Source organism: Ambystoma mexicanum, chromosome 5q (assembly GCF_040938575.1).
Source record: "Ambystoma mexicanum isolate Mex_15411 chromosome 5q, UKY_AmexF1_1, whole genome shotgun sequence".
Lineage (NCBI taxonomy): Eukaryota > Metazoa > Chordata > Amphibia > Caudata > Ambystomatidae > Ambystoma > Ambystoma mexicanum.
In genome coordinates this window covers 1,380,813,158-1,380,831,741 of record NC_090933.1, presented here as the reverse complement: position 1 = coordinate 1,380,831,741, position 18,584 = coordinate 1,380,813,158, and the positions used below count along the sequence as shown (strand labels likewise).

The window sequence follows — 18,584 nt, the reverse complement described above, 5'->3', positions numbered from 1 at the left end:
TGATAGGGGGCCAAGGGACAGGAAGAGGTACAGTGCAAGGAGGTGCGCTATATGGGAGGAGGGATGGGCTACCCCAAGATGTATGTGCCTGCTGCAAGAGACCCGGACACTGGAAATCCCAGTGTCCCCAGAGTGGTGGGAGAGGAAGGGGCGTACGGCCCCCTTCACAGACATTTGCCCCAGGAAATAGGACTGGTGGGTACGCCAACCAAGACAATAGAATGTTTAAACCCCCTCAACCCAATGCCTTTGACGGACAAGCAAGAGGGGATGTTCCCTGGCCGGCCCCGCCTCCCCCCAATCTACTGTATCAGCCACGACAAACAACACAAGTACAAGGTGTATGCCAGGGCGAAGGATGTGGGGAAGGGGTATACTATAATGACGACTTCCAGGATAACACAAGTGATATGTCCTGAGGAGGCCGAAATGAGACAGCGGGAGTGGTACAAGTACCTATAGATCAGAGGGGGCCTTATGCCTCCATTAGGATCGGCCCCCATCGAAACTTGAGATGTCTGGTAGACACGGGAGCTGGAAACAGTTCCGTGAATATCAGAGCCGTCCCCGCTGTCCCATTATCTGATAAAAGCAAGGTATCAGTTGGATTTGGGGGAAATCCAATAAAGACTCCTGTAAGTGAAATAGTAGAAGCGGAACTTCATGGGGTAAAATGGGAGAATGGGTGGCTATTGACCAATCACTGCCCAGAAAACTTGTTAGGTATTGATGCATTAAAGACACTAGGGGCCACAATATATTGCTCCCCCCAGGGGGTGAGAATGACTATAAGCAAACCTATGGGTATGATAGGAGTAACGCAAACCCTGCCCCCGGAACTCCAAGACATCCCGAATGAACTATGGGCCACTCATGGGAATGATATAGGGGTGTTGGATGTTTCCCCAGTAGTAATCAGACTAAAGCCCGGTGCCAGGTTGCCCAGGATAAAACAATATCGCATATCACACGAGGGAGAGCAGGCACTATATCAAATAGTACAGGACATGATACGGTTAGGGGTGGTAGAGCCAACAAATGATAGCCCTTGTAACTCTCCGATCCTTCCAGTACACAAGAAAGGTGATGAAGCCGTACCCTATCGTTTCATTATTGATTTGAGGGAGATAAACAAAATAGTATAACCCAGATATCCAGTTGTCCCTAATATTGCAAGTGTGCTCACTTTAATTCCCAAAACAGCAAAATGGTTTACGGTAATTGATTTGAAAAATGCCTTCTTCAGCATTCCTATTGCCGAAGAAAGCAGGTACCTGTTTAGTTTCACTCTTCGAGATAGACAGTACCAATTTACTAGAGCCCCGCAGGGATATGCAGAAAGTCCCGCCATATTCAGCCAAGCACTAAAAACACAGATGGATAACCTAGCCCTACCCGCTAACACTGCTCTGATACAATATGTTGATGATTTGCTATTATGTGCAGCCACCGAAGAGGAATGGCATTATGTGACCAGATTGGTGCTAATGCACTTAGCAGAGAATAAACACAAGGTAGCCCTAGCCAAAATGCAGTATGTAAAACAAAAGGTCCATTATTTAGGCTTTGAGTTGTCCGAAGAGGGGCGAACTCTGTCTACTGATCGCATTGCTTTGATACAGTCCATAAAAGGCCCCGACACGGCAAAAGGTCTCCGAAGGATAATTGGTGTTTTATCCTACTGTAGGCACTGGATTCCTGAATTCTCTGTATTGATCCAGCCCATGCTAAAAGCCTTAAAAGAAGTACAAGGAACGGCCCATTAGAATGGACACCTGAGATGGAAAAAGCCCTGACAGCTATGAAAGATGTTCTATGCCACGCACCGGCCTTAGGCACACCTGATTATACCAAGAGATTTTGCCTTTTCGTTGATGAGCAGGAAGGTTGCGCTGTGTCAGTCTTAACGCAGGGACAAGGGGGTAAACAGAGACCATGTGCATATTTCTCCAGTGCTCTGGACTCAGTAGCTCGAGGCCTACCCCCATGCATGAGAGCAGTGGCCGCAGCAGCGGCAGCCCTAAAACAAAGTGCAGGTATCATCCTAGGGAGCGAAGTGACAGTAAAAGTCCCACATGCGGTAGATGTTCTCCTGAATAGAGTGCATACACAGCATTTGACCACAGCTAGACTCACACAGTATGAGATGATTCTGTTTGCCAGCAATGTAAAAATCGAACGATGTAACACTTTGAATCCAGCGACACTGCTTCCTTTGCCCGTCTCACCTAATGACATTAGGCATGATTGTGTGATCCAAATGGAAGAACACACTAAGGGTAGAGCAGACCTGCAAGACACCCCGCTGGTTGATAATGAGGGTATATTATTCTGTGATGGTTCCTGTTTCAAACTGCCAAATGGGGAGACAACAGCAGGGTATGCTGTAACCACAGGGGAGCGGTTGATTGAGAGTGGGAAAGTGTGTGAAAAATCGGCCCAGGCAGCAGAATTGATTGCGCTAACGAGAGCATTAGTGTTAAGCAGCGGTATGAAAGTGACAATTTATACTGATTCAGCCTACGCTCATGGGGTGGTTTCCAGTTTTGGTAAACTCTGGGGAGAGCGTGGGTTTTTAACCTCCCAAGGTGGTAATATTAAACATGCCCAATTGATTGCTGAATTATTACAAGCCCTTACATTGCCCAAAATGGTGGCCGTAGTGAAATGGCCAGCGCATAAAAGGACTCTAGATTATGTCACGCAAGGAAACTCCTTAGCCGACCAGATGGCTAAACTAGCTGCCACTAGGGATACACGGTGGGATGCCCGACAACTCATGGTGGGGAGGGATGTGACTATGGAAAGGACGAAGGAGCGCGTAAAGGAAATCCAAGCAGATGCAACCATTGAAGAAAGACTATCTTGGCACAAGGATGATCAATACGAGGAGACGGTAGATGGGCTATGGGCACATACCAATACGAATACTTGGGTACTACCTGATGCATACTTACCTGTGATAGTGAGTGTGGCTCATGGTCCAACTCACGTTAACGCAAGGACTATGGAAGAGGTTTTGAGTGCTGTGTGGTACAACAAAAGATTGGGAATGTATTGTCGTCAATGGGCAAAACAATGTGAAATATGTGTTCTATACAATGTGGGGAAAGGTGCACCAGCCCCGGCGGGCCACAGTAAGTTACCCACCTGCCCTTTTGAGGTGGTGTATATGGACTTTATACAGCTGGAGCCTGTAAATAAACATTCCTACTGTTTGGTGATGAGATGTGGGTTCTCAGGATGGGTGGAAGCATATCCCCTGCGGGACAATAGTGCCACCTCCACAGCACAATGCATATTGAAACACTGGGTGCCCTTGTATACGGTCCCCAGATATCTATGGTCTGACAATGGGACTCATTTTACTGGTGAAGTAGTACGAAAAGTTTGCAAGGCCCTTGGTATTGATCAACGCTTCCATGCAGTTTTTCATCCTCAATCAGCTGGGATTATAGAGGGCACAAATAAGGTACTGAAGAACAAACTGGCAAAGGCTTGTGCTGAAACGGGACTGAAATGGCCGGATGCATTGCCTATTGCATTATTGAGTATGCGTACTATGCCTAAGCGTACACATGGTTTATCTCCTTTCGAAATTGTTATGGGGCGTCCACCAAGTATTGGGTCCCCCATATCACCTAAGAGATTGTCTGAGCAAGCATGGCCTGCATTACAACAGTACTGTATTGGGTTAACTAATAGACTGATTTCTATTAATGCACAGGTGAACGCAGTAGCTCCATCTCCTCTGATAGGAGAAGGACACGACGTGCAGCCCGGTGACTGGGTTGTTATAAAAGCCTTCGATCGCACCAGCGGACTGCAACCCAGATGGAAGGGCCCGTTTCAAGTGCTCCTCGCGACACAAACTGCGGTAAAAGTTGATGGCAAACCGCACTGGTACCACGTGAATCACGTCAAGAAGACGCTTCCACTACTGATTCCTCCAGAAAAGGGAACCAACCAACCCCAGGTTGCAACAGTACTGCCAGACGCCATTAGTAGGTGTGCCCATCGTCTCCGATCCCGTGACGTGTATGTGCCAAGCAACGTATAAGGACACTGTTTTGAACTTTGATCATTAGGGAGATGAACATTTGGACTCTCTTGTTGGTTTTAGCAGGATTGTGCCTTACTGAAGACAACGGGCTTGTAGCCTGAAGGGCCTCCGGCGTTCCCCTCATGGGACAGGCACTACGAGGCGTGGGACAGATCGGATGAAGGTTTTCAGTGAGACCTACCACTATTAGAGTAATAACGACACTGGTGCTTTAAATAGGGAATACAGCTATATCGCTAGGTTGCATCTGATACGCATACGTACCTATAATTGAGCTACATACTGAATTATGTCTGCACCTGTATATGCTGGTTTAATCCCTGAGCAGATAAATGTATGCTCCCCAAACACAGAAGGTAAGAGAAAAACACCACTTTGCACCACAAGGAACAAAATCTTACTTTTTGTATGCTCGATAGTGGTATATACATTATGTGATGATGTTGCTTTCCTGCCATCTGCTTATGCTAGGACTGCTTAGATTGATGCTCAAGTGTGAGCAAAGGGTGGATTGAAGGTACGCATGCATATGTAACGTTGTGCTCACACTTGGAATTTGTACTAATCACCATATGCGTTAAATGAATGTACTTTTTGCTAAAAGAAGAGGCCTTCTCTTTTATACGGCGGCGTTTAATGCCCATATATGAATAGCAATTGCAAACTAGAAAGAGACCTGCTGACCCGGCAAGAACTTGTTTTTAACAGAAGAATTGTGTTTGGTCACTGTATGTCGAAGCATGCTGAGCCTGCTAAAACTATCTGCAGAATACGGGTGGGGGGAAGGAATGAGTAAGCATGGCCTCGAGCACAGAGATACGGGCACAGAGGGGCACGAAAGAATGTGAAGAACGGGATAACAGGAAACCACGATAGACCACGATAGCAAATGTGCAATGGTTGTTCGTTAAACTCCAACTGGATACTTCAGATAAACTCCAACTGGAGATCCGCCCTGGGGTGGACGTGTGCTATGTGCAAGGCAATGTAAACAGAAAGGTATAAAAGAGCACGATGTGCAGAGGGAGGCGCGGCACTTCGACGACTTGCTTTGCGAGACGTTTGAACTTGCGGCCCATTCGCGAATGCATGTGCATTAATAAAGTAATGTTTACTTGGCTCTTTTCTGTCTGAGTTATTGCAGGGTCCCTGATTGTACTGGTTATGGTGACGGCGAGAAATCGCACCCACACATCACCATGCTTACTCCCCAAAACCATATAAGTGTGTACTCTGTCCTATACCCAGATTTAAAACTGGTGCACTTCCTCTCTGCCTCCTGTGAACCTATGAATTGAGCGTTTGGAGTACTTGGGTAAGCCCCTTGATAATTAGATAGGGCGGTCCAGTTGCGTGTCTAACATGTCCTGCCCCTAAATCAAACTAGGTGCGCTACAGTTGCTATCTCTAGTGGCCCTTCTAATCAAGCATTCTGTCCAGGCACCTTTCAGTGAAAATGTACAAGGTGCAATCAGATTTTCAGGTGTTGTTCTGTAACCGGAGTGCACCAGTTAGAGATTTGCACGGCTTGGAAGAACACTGCTGGCATCTGCCGTACTGTGAAATAAAAGGATAGTGTGGAAGGATAGATTCAAGAAGAGGAAGGACAAAGTCAGGTTTTGAGGGTATCAGGTAATGTTATCCCCATATATATGGTCGCCATAAATAATATCGCCGGGAAAAGGTTGTGGCGATATTATTTGGGTGACCATATATATGGGGAAGGGGCAAATAAATAAATAAATAAATAAAAGTTTGGGGGTTGCAGGGGTGTCCCCCGCATGTTCCATGCAATAATGTCGCCACAAAAAAACGGCAATTTTTTGGCGATATTTTTGCATGGCGAGATTTTTGTGGTGACATTATTACACGGAACTGTTTTGAGGGCCTGCCTGAATGTGAGGTGGTTGTCAATGCAGCAGATGTGTAGAGGGGGAGAGTTCCATATGGCAGGAGCTTGGATGGAGAAAGAGGAACCTCCCACTATGGTGCAGTTATAATGGGGGATAACTAGGGGAAATGCTGCACCAGATTTGAGGGCTCTGGAGGATTGGTATTGTGCAAATTTATCTTGGAGGAATTCAGGACCGGTGCTGTGGATCGCACAGTGATTAATGCACATGGCTTTAAAGGCAGTCTGTCGACCAAAGGGGAGCCTGTGTAGGAGAGGCCAATGAGTTTTGGGTGCTTTGGAGTTTCTTTAATTGGAACGCTAGTGTGCCTCAATAAAGACAGTTTGCATAGTCTAAGCGGGAGAAGATGATGGTGAGAATGGCAGAGATTCGGTGGAGTAGGTGAGGTACAGGAAGATTCTCCTGAGAATGCGTAGGTGGAAAAAGCAGGCTCTGGATTAGGAGTTCATGTGTTGGGAGAAGGATAGATTTCAGTCAATCGTGCATGTGAGGTTTGTCACTGAAGTGGAGGTTGTCGGGGCATCATTGCTATTTTAGGGATAATGGCACTGTCTATCGATAGTGATGTTATGAAAATGTTCGGATAAGGCATCCCCTTGGTAGTTAAGTGGGGGAAGGTTTGAGCAAGCTGATGACTTGCATTCAGAGAGGATTCCGTGCAATTCCTTGCTGGATTCTGTTCCCAAATAATGTTGTTTGTGTGGGTTTTCTAATTTCTGACCTGTATGCCCTTGTAAGTCTTGCCAGGGGGAGGGTCTTCTTTTGGCGGGGTCGGTTGGTCCTCCAGGTACATTCCAAACAGTACTTGAGAGTTTTGAGAGATTTGAGGTGGGTGGCATACCCTTTTGGGCTGGGGCCTGTTCTCCAAGAGGCTCATTTTCATGGAGTGAGGTGGTCGAGGGCACTGGTGAGCCAGTGATCGAAGAGTTTGATGAAGGGAGGGCCTTTCTGGAGAGAAAGTATTGGGAGTGAGGTGGGGACGGAATGAGCCAGTCCTGGGGTAATAACGACTTTGTTGCAGAGTGGGTTGGGGATCACATATCTTTTATCATTGAAACACTACTACTTTGCCACATATTAGGGTGCCTGTCCCCAATAGATGGTACCCTAGTATTCAGTGCACAACACTACTGCTGAGAACCATTCTGCCTGTTACTTGTAAAGCCTGCCACTGAGAATGTGTTGCAACTAATAATGCGCCTCTCCTTTTATTTCAATAGGTGACGGATGCCCCAGAAATGCAACAGCGACTCATTTCTCTGGAATAACGCAGTGCAAAGCTTCATTGTTAGATTATGCAATTTGCACACATCTTAGAAGTGCGCATGTTTGGGGTCCAGTTGTCCTTTTATTTTGAGTATTCAGGAACTGCGATTGATAAGCCTATTGGATACATGGTGGCTTCTGTCCTTGCAACCCCTTCACGGTAACATCCAGTAACCAAGAGCTACACTAAATACCTAGCATTACACACTAATGATAGGAGCATAGGAGCAGCCTGTGGTGTGCAGTAAGACACGCCTTTTTGTTGTGCCTATTATTCCATGTGAGCACTATTTTTATACATTGTGAATGTAAAGCAAGTTTGTTTAAAATGTAAATGTGAACATACAACTGTATCCATTCTCTGAAATATTTTAAAACTTCAGTCGAAGGAAAAATATTGTTTGTCTCTACAAAAGACCTACACATGAGAAAGCTCAGAATGTGGGAAATGTCATCTCAAGAACATACGTATTGCCCACATGAGGACATGGGTGAAAATACTTATCCGTGCACTGAATTTGAGAGTAACGCCACTAGTGCCCATGTGCATGATAGACTCACCTGCCACCAGCAAATGCATACACCTGAGAAACCCCATGAGTGCACTGAATGTGGGAAAGGGTTTGCCCGGAAGGGACATCTTATTCTCCACCAGAGAACACATACAGGTGAGAAACCACATGTCTGCACTGAATGTGGGAAAAGGTTTGTTGATAAGGGACAGCTTATTATCCACCAGAGAACACATACAGGTGAGAAACCTTATGTGTGCACTGAATGTGGGAAAGGGTTTGCTCGGATTAACTATCTTATTTGCCACCAGAGAACACATACATCTGAACAACCTCATGTGTGCACTGAATGTGGGAAAGGGTTTGTTGATAAGGGACAGTTTACTATCCACCAGAGGACACATACAGGTGAGAAACCTTATGTGTGCAGTGAATGTGGGAAAGGGTTTGCTCGGATGGACAATCTTATTTGCCACCAGAGAACACATACAGGTGAACAACCTCATGTGTGCACTGAATGTGGGAAAGGGTTTGCTCGGAAGGGAAATCTTACAATGCACCAGAGAACGCATACAGGTGAGAAACCTCATGTGTGCACTGAATGTGGGAAAAGGTTTGCTCATAAGCAAGATCTTACTAGACACCAAAGAACACATACAGGTGAGAAACCTCATGTGTGCACTGAATGTGGGAAAGGGTTTGCTCAGAAGGTAGTGCTTATTATCCACCAGAGAACTCATACAGGTGAAAAACCTCATGTGTGCACTGAATGTGGGAAAGGGTTTGCTCATAAGCAAGCTCTTACTAGCCACCAGAGAACACATGCAGGTGAGAAGCCTCATGTGTGCACTGAATGTGGGAAAGGGTTTGCTCGGAAGGTAGCGCTTATTATCCACCAGAGAACTCATACAGGTGAGAAGCCTCATGAGTGCACTGAATGCGGGAAAGGGTTTGGTAGAAAGGGAGAGCTTACTATCCACCAGCAAACTCATACAGGTGAGAAGCCTCATGTGTGCAATGAATGTGGGCAAGGGTTTGCTCAGAAGGGAGAACTTACTATCCACCAGAGAACACATACAGGTGAGAGACCGTATGTGTGCACTGAATGTGGGAAAGGGTTTGCTCGTAAGCTAACTCTTACTATCCACCAGAGAACACATACAGGTGAGAAACCTCATGTGTGCCCTGAATGTGGGAAAGGGTTTGCTCATAAGCTAACTCTTACTATCCACCGGAGAACACATACAGGTGAGAAACCTCATGTGTGCCCTGAATGTGGGAAAGGGTTTGCTCTTAAGATAACTCTTACTATCCACCAGAGAACACATACAGGTGAGAAACCTCATGTGTGCACTGAATGTGGGAAAGGGTTTGCTCGGAAGGTAGCGCTTATTATCCACCAGAGAACTCATACAGGTGAGAAACCTCATTGGTGCACTGAATGTGGAAATGGGTTTGCTCAGAAGGGACATCTGATTATCCACCAGAGAAGGCATACAGCTGAGAAGCCTCATGAGTGCACTGAATGCGGGAAAGGGTTTGGTAGAAAGGGAGAGCTTACTATCCACCAGAAAACTCATACAGGTTAGAAGCCTCATGTGTGCAATGAATGTGGGAAAGGGTTTGCTCATAAACCAGCTCTTACTAACCACCAGAGAGCACATACAGGTGAGAAACCTCATGTGTGCACTGAATGCAGGAAAGGGGTTGCTACAAAGGGATCTCTTAATATCCACCAGAGAACACATACTGGTGTGAAACCTCATGTGTGCACTGAATGTGGGAAAGGGTTTGGTACAGAGGGAGAGTTTACTATGCACCTGAGAAAACATACAGGTGAGAAACCTTATGAGTGCACTGAATGTGGGAGAGGTTTTGCTCACAAGGGAAACCTTATTATGCACCAGAGAACACATGCAGTTGACATACACGTGTTTTGAACTGGAAACAGATTTTTGTGTGGTGGAGGTACAGCTCATTGATCACCAGATAACGCATACAGGTGAGAAACCTCATGAGTGCACTAAATGTGGGAAAGAGTTTGCTATGAGGGGAAATCTTGCTCTCCATCAGATAACACATACAGATGAAAACCACACATTAGTACTAATTGAAGGAAATGGTTTACAAGGGAGCTTATTTACCATTAGGCCACACAGGAAGGTTTGAAACCTCAAAAGTGCACCGAATTTAGGAAGCAGAATCTTATTCTACACCAGAGAACACATGCATGTGAGAAACCTTGTGCGTGCCCATAATGTGGAAAAAGCTTAATTCTGAGAAGTTACCTTATTTGGCACCAGACTCCCCTTAAACGTGAGGCTCCATTTCAGTGTCAGGAATGCGGGAAATACTTCAGTACTCAGGATGTTCCTATCCACCATGAGTGAGGATATGCAGGTGAGGATGTTCTTATCCACCATGAGTGAGGACATGCAGGTGGAGATGTTCCTATCCACCATGAGTGAGGTGATGTAGGTGGAGATGTTCTTATCCACCATGAGTGAGGATATGCAGGTGAGGATGTTCTTATCCACCATGAGTGAGGAAATGCAGGTGGAGATGTTCCTATCCACCATGAGTGAGGTGATGTAGGTGGAGATGTTCTTATCCACCATGAGGGAGGACATGCAGGTGGAGATGTTCTTATCCACCATGAGTGAGCACATGCAGGTGGGGATGTTCTTATCCACCATGGGTGAGGACATGCAGGTGGAGATGATCTTATCCACCATGAGTGAGGATATGCAGGTGGAGATGTTCTTATCCACCATGGGTGAGGACATGCAGGTGGAGACGTTCTTATCCACCATGAGTGAGCACATGCAGGTCGGGATGTTCTTATCCACCATCACTGAGGACATGTAGGTGGAGATGTTCTTATCCACCATGAGGGAGGACATGTAGGTGGAGATGTTCTGATCCACCATGAGTGAGGACATGTAGGTGGAGATGTTCTTATCCACCATGATTGAGGACATGCCGGTGGAGATGTTCTTATCCACCATGATTGAGGACATGCCGGTGGAGATGTTCTTATCCACCATGAGTGAGGACATGCAGGTGGAGATGATCTTATCCACCATGAGGGAGGACATGCAGGTGGAGATGTTCTTATCCACCATGAGTGAGGACATACAGGTGGAGATGTTCTAACCCACCATGAGGGAGGACATGCAGGTGGAGATGTTCTTATCCACCATGAGTGAGGACATCTCTGCAATTGGACCTTCAGAGGGGAGGAGGCGCTTCTTCAGTTTGACTAAAACTCTGAAGACCTTTCTCTCCATCGCTGCTCCCAGATTACTTTGGCACACAATAGTAGCTGATTATGATTAGTTAAATCACTGGTGTTTGACATGCACCCCTTCTGGAATATTCTAAATGGAGACTGTTCCTTCTCTGTTAAGGCACCCATCTTATGGAACACTTTGCCTAAGAACCTTATGCAAATTATGGGGCACCAACATTTTGTAAAAGCTTAAAAACTCTGGTTAAAGCAATAACTATAGACCTTTGCCAAGAGGCCGCCTAGCACTGAATGCATAATCATTTGTGTAGAAGCTGCCAGAGAACATGTCCAGATGAGTAACCACATTGCACTTGGCAGGCCTTAAGACTGACACATAGGCGTGTCCAGGGCACGCTAACCTTCAACCACACATTTCACTCATCCCTCTGTGCCTTCCGGCTCCAAGGTCTCCACCCTCGTTTTGAACTATAATGTATCCCTCCCAGCAACTCACAATACAAATCACACGATTGTTGCTTCAACGATACAATGGGCCTCATTATGAGTTTGCCGGTCCGGAAACAATAATCCCGCCGCCACTGTTGTTTCCGGACCGTCAGATTATGAGTTCTGCAGGTGGGTGGTGTCACTCCCGCCATGTCTGACCTGGCGGGAGTGACGCCAACCGCCTGCAGACGGCAATGGTAACACCGGCTCCGTCATAGATGGAACTGGTGTTACCATGATCCCCATTCCCATAGAATCCTATGGGACTCTATGGGAATGAGGAACAACACAGTTAACACCTCCGGAATTACCGGCACTCAAGGGTTGTAATACCCTGGTGTTACTGGGAGGTCCAGAGGCGGTAACTGGTTATGGGTCCAGCGGCAACCTGCCGGTTTTTCCAGCACAGTTACCGCCGGACTTGTAATGAGGCCCAATGTTTATCCTCTTTTAACATTTCAGGACTAGTTACCTTGGGGTTGGTGGCCAAAGGGAACCTGGTGCCATGGAATTCGGAGATCTTAGGGTTTAGTCAGTTATATGTGCTATCACTCGTGGTCACCTAAAATGGCCCGGGTCATGCTTTAGCCAACTTGAAATAACATGCACACCAGTCGCCGGTCTCTGATTGCGGTCTTGTAGGGCACATTCCTCTTGGGTGAAAGACACATCTTTGCAACACTTTCAAGAACAATGAATAAACAGTGTGGCGGCTGGGGGTGCAAACTGTCGTCATGGGAGCTCCGGCATGACTAGATTTCTGGGACCTCGTAGATTTGTGCCTAGTATATGTAATGCTGCATTTACCGTGCAGGCCTTCTATTCTACCTATGATTGACAGGCAGTATTTGGTTTAAGGAGTTGTAGAGGATGGTTGCCCTACACTGTTCCGAAATATCCTTGACTTGTATTAGTGAACATGAGGTGCCAGTGTTTTTGAGTAAGCTTATGGCCAAGAGCCAGGACTATGATCGGGTGCTCACATTGGCAACATTGGCATAAAGACGTAAATATGTGGCTTACTCCCATCAGGGGGGTTTTAAGATGAGTCCTTGCCAATATTTAGTCAAGTGGCGTTACCCTGCCCTGATTCATTTTATATTGTATCTGCGTGTAGCTATTCTACCAGTATACGCAGTAAGGTGAACTTGGGAGTCTATCCCTTTGGAGGAGCGTGTGTGCCGGTTATGCGGTACGGCACATTCTAATGCGTTGCCCTAAGTTGGGAGACTGCTGTGCTAAATGTTATGTGAATTTTGTCATGCCAGAGGCGGATCCATTTTGGAGTATGTTGCATGAGGCTGAGTCATATGTGATGGCTGCAGTCGCTTATCACAAATGGTTTAGGGCCATTGTTCTTTTGGAAGCCAAACACACACTAATCCTATGAAGAGAAGACCCATTGGGTATTGATGGTTTTAAATTAGAATTGATGTTTTTATGTGTAAACATGTAATATGAACTGTATGATGACATTGAAAGGTATTGTTAGGTTTTAAATCAAACAGACTTTATATTTCTGTTTACAAAAAATAGATTTTATGTTTATGTGATATGTAAAGATGATCTATAATGATTTTAGTGTAAAAGGCTGATGGCAGCCGTAAGCACTTAATAAAGAAAAAAAGACAAATACATTAATATCTACGCAGAATAGTGATGCCATATGGTTACACTATGATTGGTTATATTAGCATGGGGTCCTGCCGGATGGGAAGGCGTCTCTCTCACGTTCCCCCTCCCCCCTGGTTCAACACAGTGCCTCAAATGCATCTCACACCTGGGGGGGGGGGCTGCCCTCTTCCCAACACCAGATTGTGATGCCTAGGGTATCATGGAGACGGTTTATGAGGCTGGAGTGGTTGACTGTGTCAAAAGCAGAAGAGAGATCGGGAAGGATCAGATCAGAGGGAGTGTTTGAGTCCAGGTTGAAAAGTAGATCTTCACGAGTGTTCAAGAGAGCAGTTTACGTGCCTCTGGCAGCCCTAAACCCAGACTGGTGGTCGTGGAGGCAGCGCGCTATTTCAGTGTTGAGGGTGAGCCCTAAACCCAGACTGGTGGTCGTGGAGGCAGCGTGTTATTTCAGTGTGGAGGGTGAGCCCTAAACCCAGGCTGGTGGTCGTGGAGGCAGCGCGCTATTTCAGTGTGGAGGTTGAGCCCTAAACCCAGGCTGGTGGTCGTGGAGGCAGCGCGCTATTTCAGTGTGGAGAGTGAGCCCTAAACCCAGGCTGGTGGTCGTGGAGGCAGCGCGCTATTTCAGTGTGGAGGGTGAGTTGGGGATGACCACCTTTTCCATTAGTATGCCCTAGAAAGGGGTGATAGAGAGAGGGCGATAGTTAGCCGGGCAAGAAGGGTCAGCAGATTACTTTTTAGGAGAGGGTGCACCAGAGTGCTTTAGAGAAGGAGCAAGTGGAAAATGAGTGGTTGCAGAGGTCAGCCAAAGCTGGAGCGAGAGAGGCGATGCTGTCCTTGAGCACCTGTTTAGAGGAGACTTTCATAGAGCAGACAACTCTAGAGATCTCATCTGGTGCAATGGGAGAGGAGGAGGAGAGTGTGGGGGTCGGAGAGGCAAGGGAGGCGAGAGAAGTGAGGGGAGAAGAGGTGGAGCAGATGACCGAGTGGACAGGATGTCAAGAGATTTGGAGGACAAGTGGGTGGCCAGTGCAGAGCAGGGGGATTGGGAGGGGGGAGGAGGAGAGGAGACTGCGGTAGGATTGGCAAGTTCCTTGCAGATTTCAGCCGTGTTATTGGTGGCTCCAGACATGAGGGCTTGGACATGAGCCCTCTTCTTGGAGCAGATGGAGAGATGATATTGCCTTTTGGAGTAGGCGGCAGGCCAGTTTGTCCGGATGAGCTAGATCCCTGCCACTTCCGCTCTGCAGCTTTCCACTTGCGTTTCAGTCAGAGTCATACCCAGAGTTGCATTTGGAGACAGACTTCATGCAGATCCTCATGACGGGGCCAAGGATGTCCAGGGTCTTGGAGATAGAGAGATGGAGGTTAGCTGGAACATAGTCAGAAGGAGCATCTAATGGAGGGGGCCGAGAATGGATGAAGGAAGAGGCAAGTCACTGACACGCTTCATCTGCTGAATGACTGAGGAGTCTGGGAGTACAAGCAGAGGTGTCAGCGGACTGGGTAGGTGAAGTTGGGAAGAAAGGAGCGAATGGTAAGACCAGGAGAGCATGTGTAGTGAGAGGGTTAGAGAGAGGGCATCCAAAGTGTGTCCAGCAGAGTTGTTAGTTTAGAAATGACTCTCCCATAGTACAATATATTTAGTTGGCCGAAACCCAACAACATCATATATTTAGCTGCGATAAAAATAAGTAGTACGATTCATGAGTTTGACTAAACTGACTCCATTTTGTGGAAATAGAATTTGCCATTTTTAATAACCTTTCGCTTTTTGCTTTTTGTTAAAACTGCTTCGCTGTAAGACTATTCTATTACGTTGAAGCTCATGCAGGAGAGCGAGGCCACAAGTTACATGTTGAAACATTATACTGCCAACCTAGCCAGGAATGCCCGACCTCCTCCTGTACAAGTCCTTGAAAGTAGAAGCAAGGCATTTAATCACTATACGGAGGCCTGGTAGTCTAGTTGGTGTGGGATAAATGAGAAAAACAAGCAATCGATAGTTTGAATTATGCTCCTTTCCACGGCCCCCCTTTACCGAGCCCGGGAGAGCCCGGGCGAGCGGCCTGACCCCTAGCACATGAATAGAAACTAAGAGATAGCGGGGCTTGGAATGTGTCTCTCCCCTGCACGTAGTTTGCTCGCAAGAACAAGAGCAGTGTGTTCTGTAAAACAAAGAAACATGTCTGTAGAATCCGCAGATTGCAACTGTTGCTAAAATGACGGTCCATCAGTTTCATATTGGTGTCATATTGGTCATAATTGTCAATCGTCAAATACATTTCACAGGAAATACATTATGGGCGGTATTGAACATGTCATAACTGATAGTAAGATGCTTGATTTGTATATATGTAACTGTTGTAAAATTGCTCGCTCTCTTGCGTCCTTCGAGGTCTGGTGACACACGTTGCGGGATGCGAGACCAGTTGGCCAACTGAAACTTTTTGTTTTTGCAATAAACCCTAGCTTTTGGGAATTGAACCTCGTGTCTGGCGTATCCATTCGTGTTTGGTGATTGGTGATTGTGCCTTGTTTCCATACACGCAGGCCCCTAGGGGCCACGTCAGAGTGGGTTGGGCCAAAGGGAAGGATAGAAAGGGAAAGAGTGTTGCAGAGGTCATGGAAGAGAACAGTGGCCCCATTGAGAGAGTCGAGATGGATGTTGAAATCCCAAAGGAAGATAAGTTTGGGGGAGGCGGCAAGAAGAGAGGTCAGGTCGGCCCATCCTGAGAGGAAGAGGGAGGACCATTTTGGGGGGTCTGTAGATGGTATCGAGAGTAAGAGAGAAGGTAGGTGAGACAGACGGCCTACAGACTATGCTTTGAAAGGATGAGTAGGTTTGAGTGGGGATGATGGAGGCAGGAACCCACTCAGGGAAGATCAGAGCCACTCCACCACCAGTCCGGGAGGACCTGGGAATGGACAGTATCTTAGAGCCCTCAGGGAGACGAGTGTCAAAAGCAGTGGCAGAGCTGGCCTTGAACCACGTCTCAGTGAGAGCAAGGACATCAAGGTCTCCAAGGAGGTGACAGATATCAGAGAAGTGGGCAGCTACGATAAGCTGGTTGCCCCTTTTAAAAGATTTGCAAGGGGGTCGCAGGGGCAGGGTGTCGCCACTGGGAAAAAGGGGATAAGGGATGAAGGGAAGGAAGTTGAAAAGAGAGGAGAGACACCCCTCAAGAAGGAGGAGGTTGGGCTGAGAGCCATGGACAATGGTAGTGCCATTATGATGGACATTAATGGTGCATTTGGAAAAAGCCAAGAGCACTTTCCATCTGGTGCCGCCAGTAATGGGTGAGGAGGAGAAGGGGGGAAAGGACAGAGACCATATAGGGGGAGGGTCCATAGGTTAGAAGAAGGAACAACAAAGAAAATGTCAGTGATAGACTGTCTAGAGGAAACATTGATAAAGGTGTCTGCGATGGGCAGGCCCGGGTTGGAACTGTGCCTTTTTTAGTTTCTTCCAAGCAGACTTTGTGAGAGAGGGGGGATAGGAGATGGAGAAGCAGTTATAAAAGATACGGGTGAGCCAGAGGTTAGCAGGGGAGAGTGTAGAAGCACTATGCAACGATAGAATCACACCAGCCGGCCGCGCAGACAGAGATCAGTGAGCACGCTGGAGATGCCCATGTATGATATGATATGGCATTTATAACGTGCCTATACACACGTGTTTCAAGGCGCGACGAGGCAAGGGGGGAACAAAGGGAAGACAGACAACGATCCTACTAGGCCAGGTGTCATTCAGATCTCGCAAGGGAAGGGGGGAAAAGGAAAAGTGCGGGGGGAAGGGAGAGGGGAAAGTGCAGTACATGGGAAAGTGGAATAAATAAGAGAAATAAAATGGCCATCTGGTGGCAAGTGCAGACATAAGTGCTGGTAGGCAGCCTGTTGGATACAGAAAAACGGTCCCCAGGTGCAAGGGTTGCCAGGAAGGCAGTTCAGGTGGGCAATTGACGGGCCTGGACCAGAGATCAGAAAGGGTGGCCACGTAACCAGTGCAGTTTCAGTTAGGAATTCAGCAGGGGAGAGGGGGAGAGAAAGCAGAAGCAAAGAGGAAGGTTTTGAGGTGCTTCCGGAACCAGAGATGGTTCTCCTCAAGTTTCAGGGAGGCAGGAAGGCTGTTCCAGAGAGAGGCCCCTGCCGAAGAGAGTGATCTGCCACCAACTCGTTGCTTGGAGAAACGACTGACCCTGAGGGAGTTGGAGGCGGATGAGCGAAGAGCTCGAGAAGGAAGATATTTAGGAAGAGAGAGTTGAAGGTATTCCGGCCCCAGACCCCAGAAGGCCTTGTGTACAATGCAGAGGGTTTTGAACTTAATCCTCACAGCCACTGGGAGCCAGGGCAGAGATTTCAGTCCTTGAGAGATACGATCCCTGGGCTTGAGGCCAAGGACAAGTCTCGCAGTCCTGGTCTGGATAAGTTGCAGAGGGCGGAGAGTAGAGGCCGGCAGATTTAGATAGAGGCTGTTACAATAGTCCAGCCTAGAGAGGACCAGGGCTCTGGAGACGGTGAGCTTCTGGGGGAAGGAGAGGAAAGGAAGAATACCTCTAAGGAGGTGCAGCTGGTAGTGTGACTTCTTAGAGACGTCAGAGATGTGAGGGGAGAAGGAGAGTGCAGAGTCGAAGATGACCCCAAGGTTTTTAGCCTTGCAGGTAGGAGTAGGAAGAGGGCCAAGAGAGGCCGGCCAGAGAGCTGCAGGGAAGGTGGGAGTGGGTGTGCCGATGAGTAGAATCTCAGTCTTACTGGCGTTAAGGCAGAAATCATTGGCGGCACACCACTCCTGGATGGCAGACAGACAGTCAGAGATGAGGGAAGGAGAGGAGGAGGGCGAGGGTAGCCTGATAATGAGCTGGATATCATCTGCAGAGCACTGAAAGTTGGGACAAAGAGCGGCGATGCGGTGGGCGAGGAGTGCCAGGTATTGGTTGAACAGCCAGGGCGAGAGGTTAGATCCCTGGGGGACGCCACAGGTAGAGAAAAAGATGTTGGAGAGGAAGGACCCAAGTATACAGATCATTAGCAAATTGGTCGAACACGTAAAATCAATTTTCGCCAGAAGCACTCAAAAGCAGTACACAACGGTGGTGGAGGCACACCAGAGAATAGAAAGAGTTATAATTCATGTGCTTTCATTTTGTCTTTTCTTTGAAGCAGGGCACTAAGAGGGCAGTAGCAGTCAGTATAGTATGTTTGTTTATTTAGTTTATATAACGCTTTAAGCCAACGCGCTTTGCATTATAACAACAGGTACAAAAATGGTAGAAGCAGGTTAACAATCATGATACAAACAACAATTTACTATGTAGAGCAGTTTCCTTGGGTGTGGAGGTGAGGGAACAGAGAGAAGGAAGGGAGAGGAGGTAGAAAAGAAGACGAGCAATAAAGTCAGATATGTGATAAAAGGTCAAGAGGATTGGTGCAGAGAGTTTGAGGTTACAGATTAGGCAAGT

General features: G+C 47.2%; 1 protein-coding gene across 1 annotated transcript in view; it reads left to right on the top strand.

Annotated features, from left to right (window-relative positions):
- Positions 1-15,612, top strand: part of LOC138498186 (zinc finger protein 615-like) — a 122,776-nt gene extending 107,164 nt beyond the window's left edge. The window contains exon 4 of the mRNA XM_069622069.1: positions 7,197-15,612. Within this exon, the coding sequence (XP_069478170.1) occupies positions 7,667-9,343 (1,677 nt within the window). The 5' untranslated portion in view covers positions 7,197-7,666 and the 3' untranslated portion in view covers positions 9,344-15,612. The remainder of the gene's footprint in view (positions 1-7,196) is intronic.
- The last annotated feature ends 2,972 nt before the right edge of the window (positions 15,613-18,584 follow it).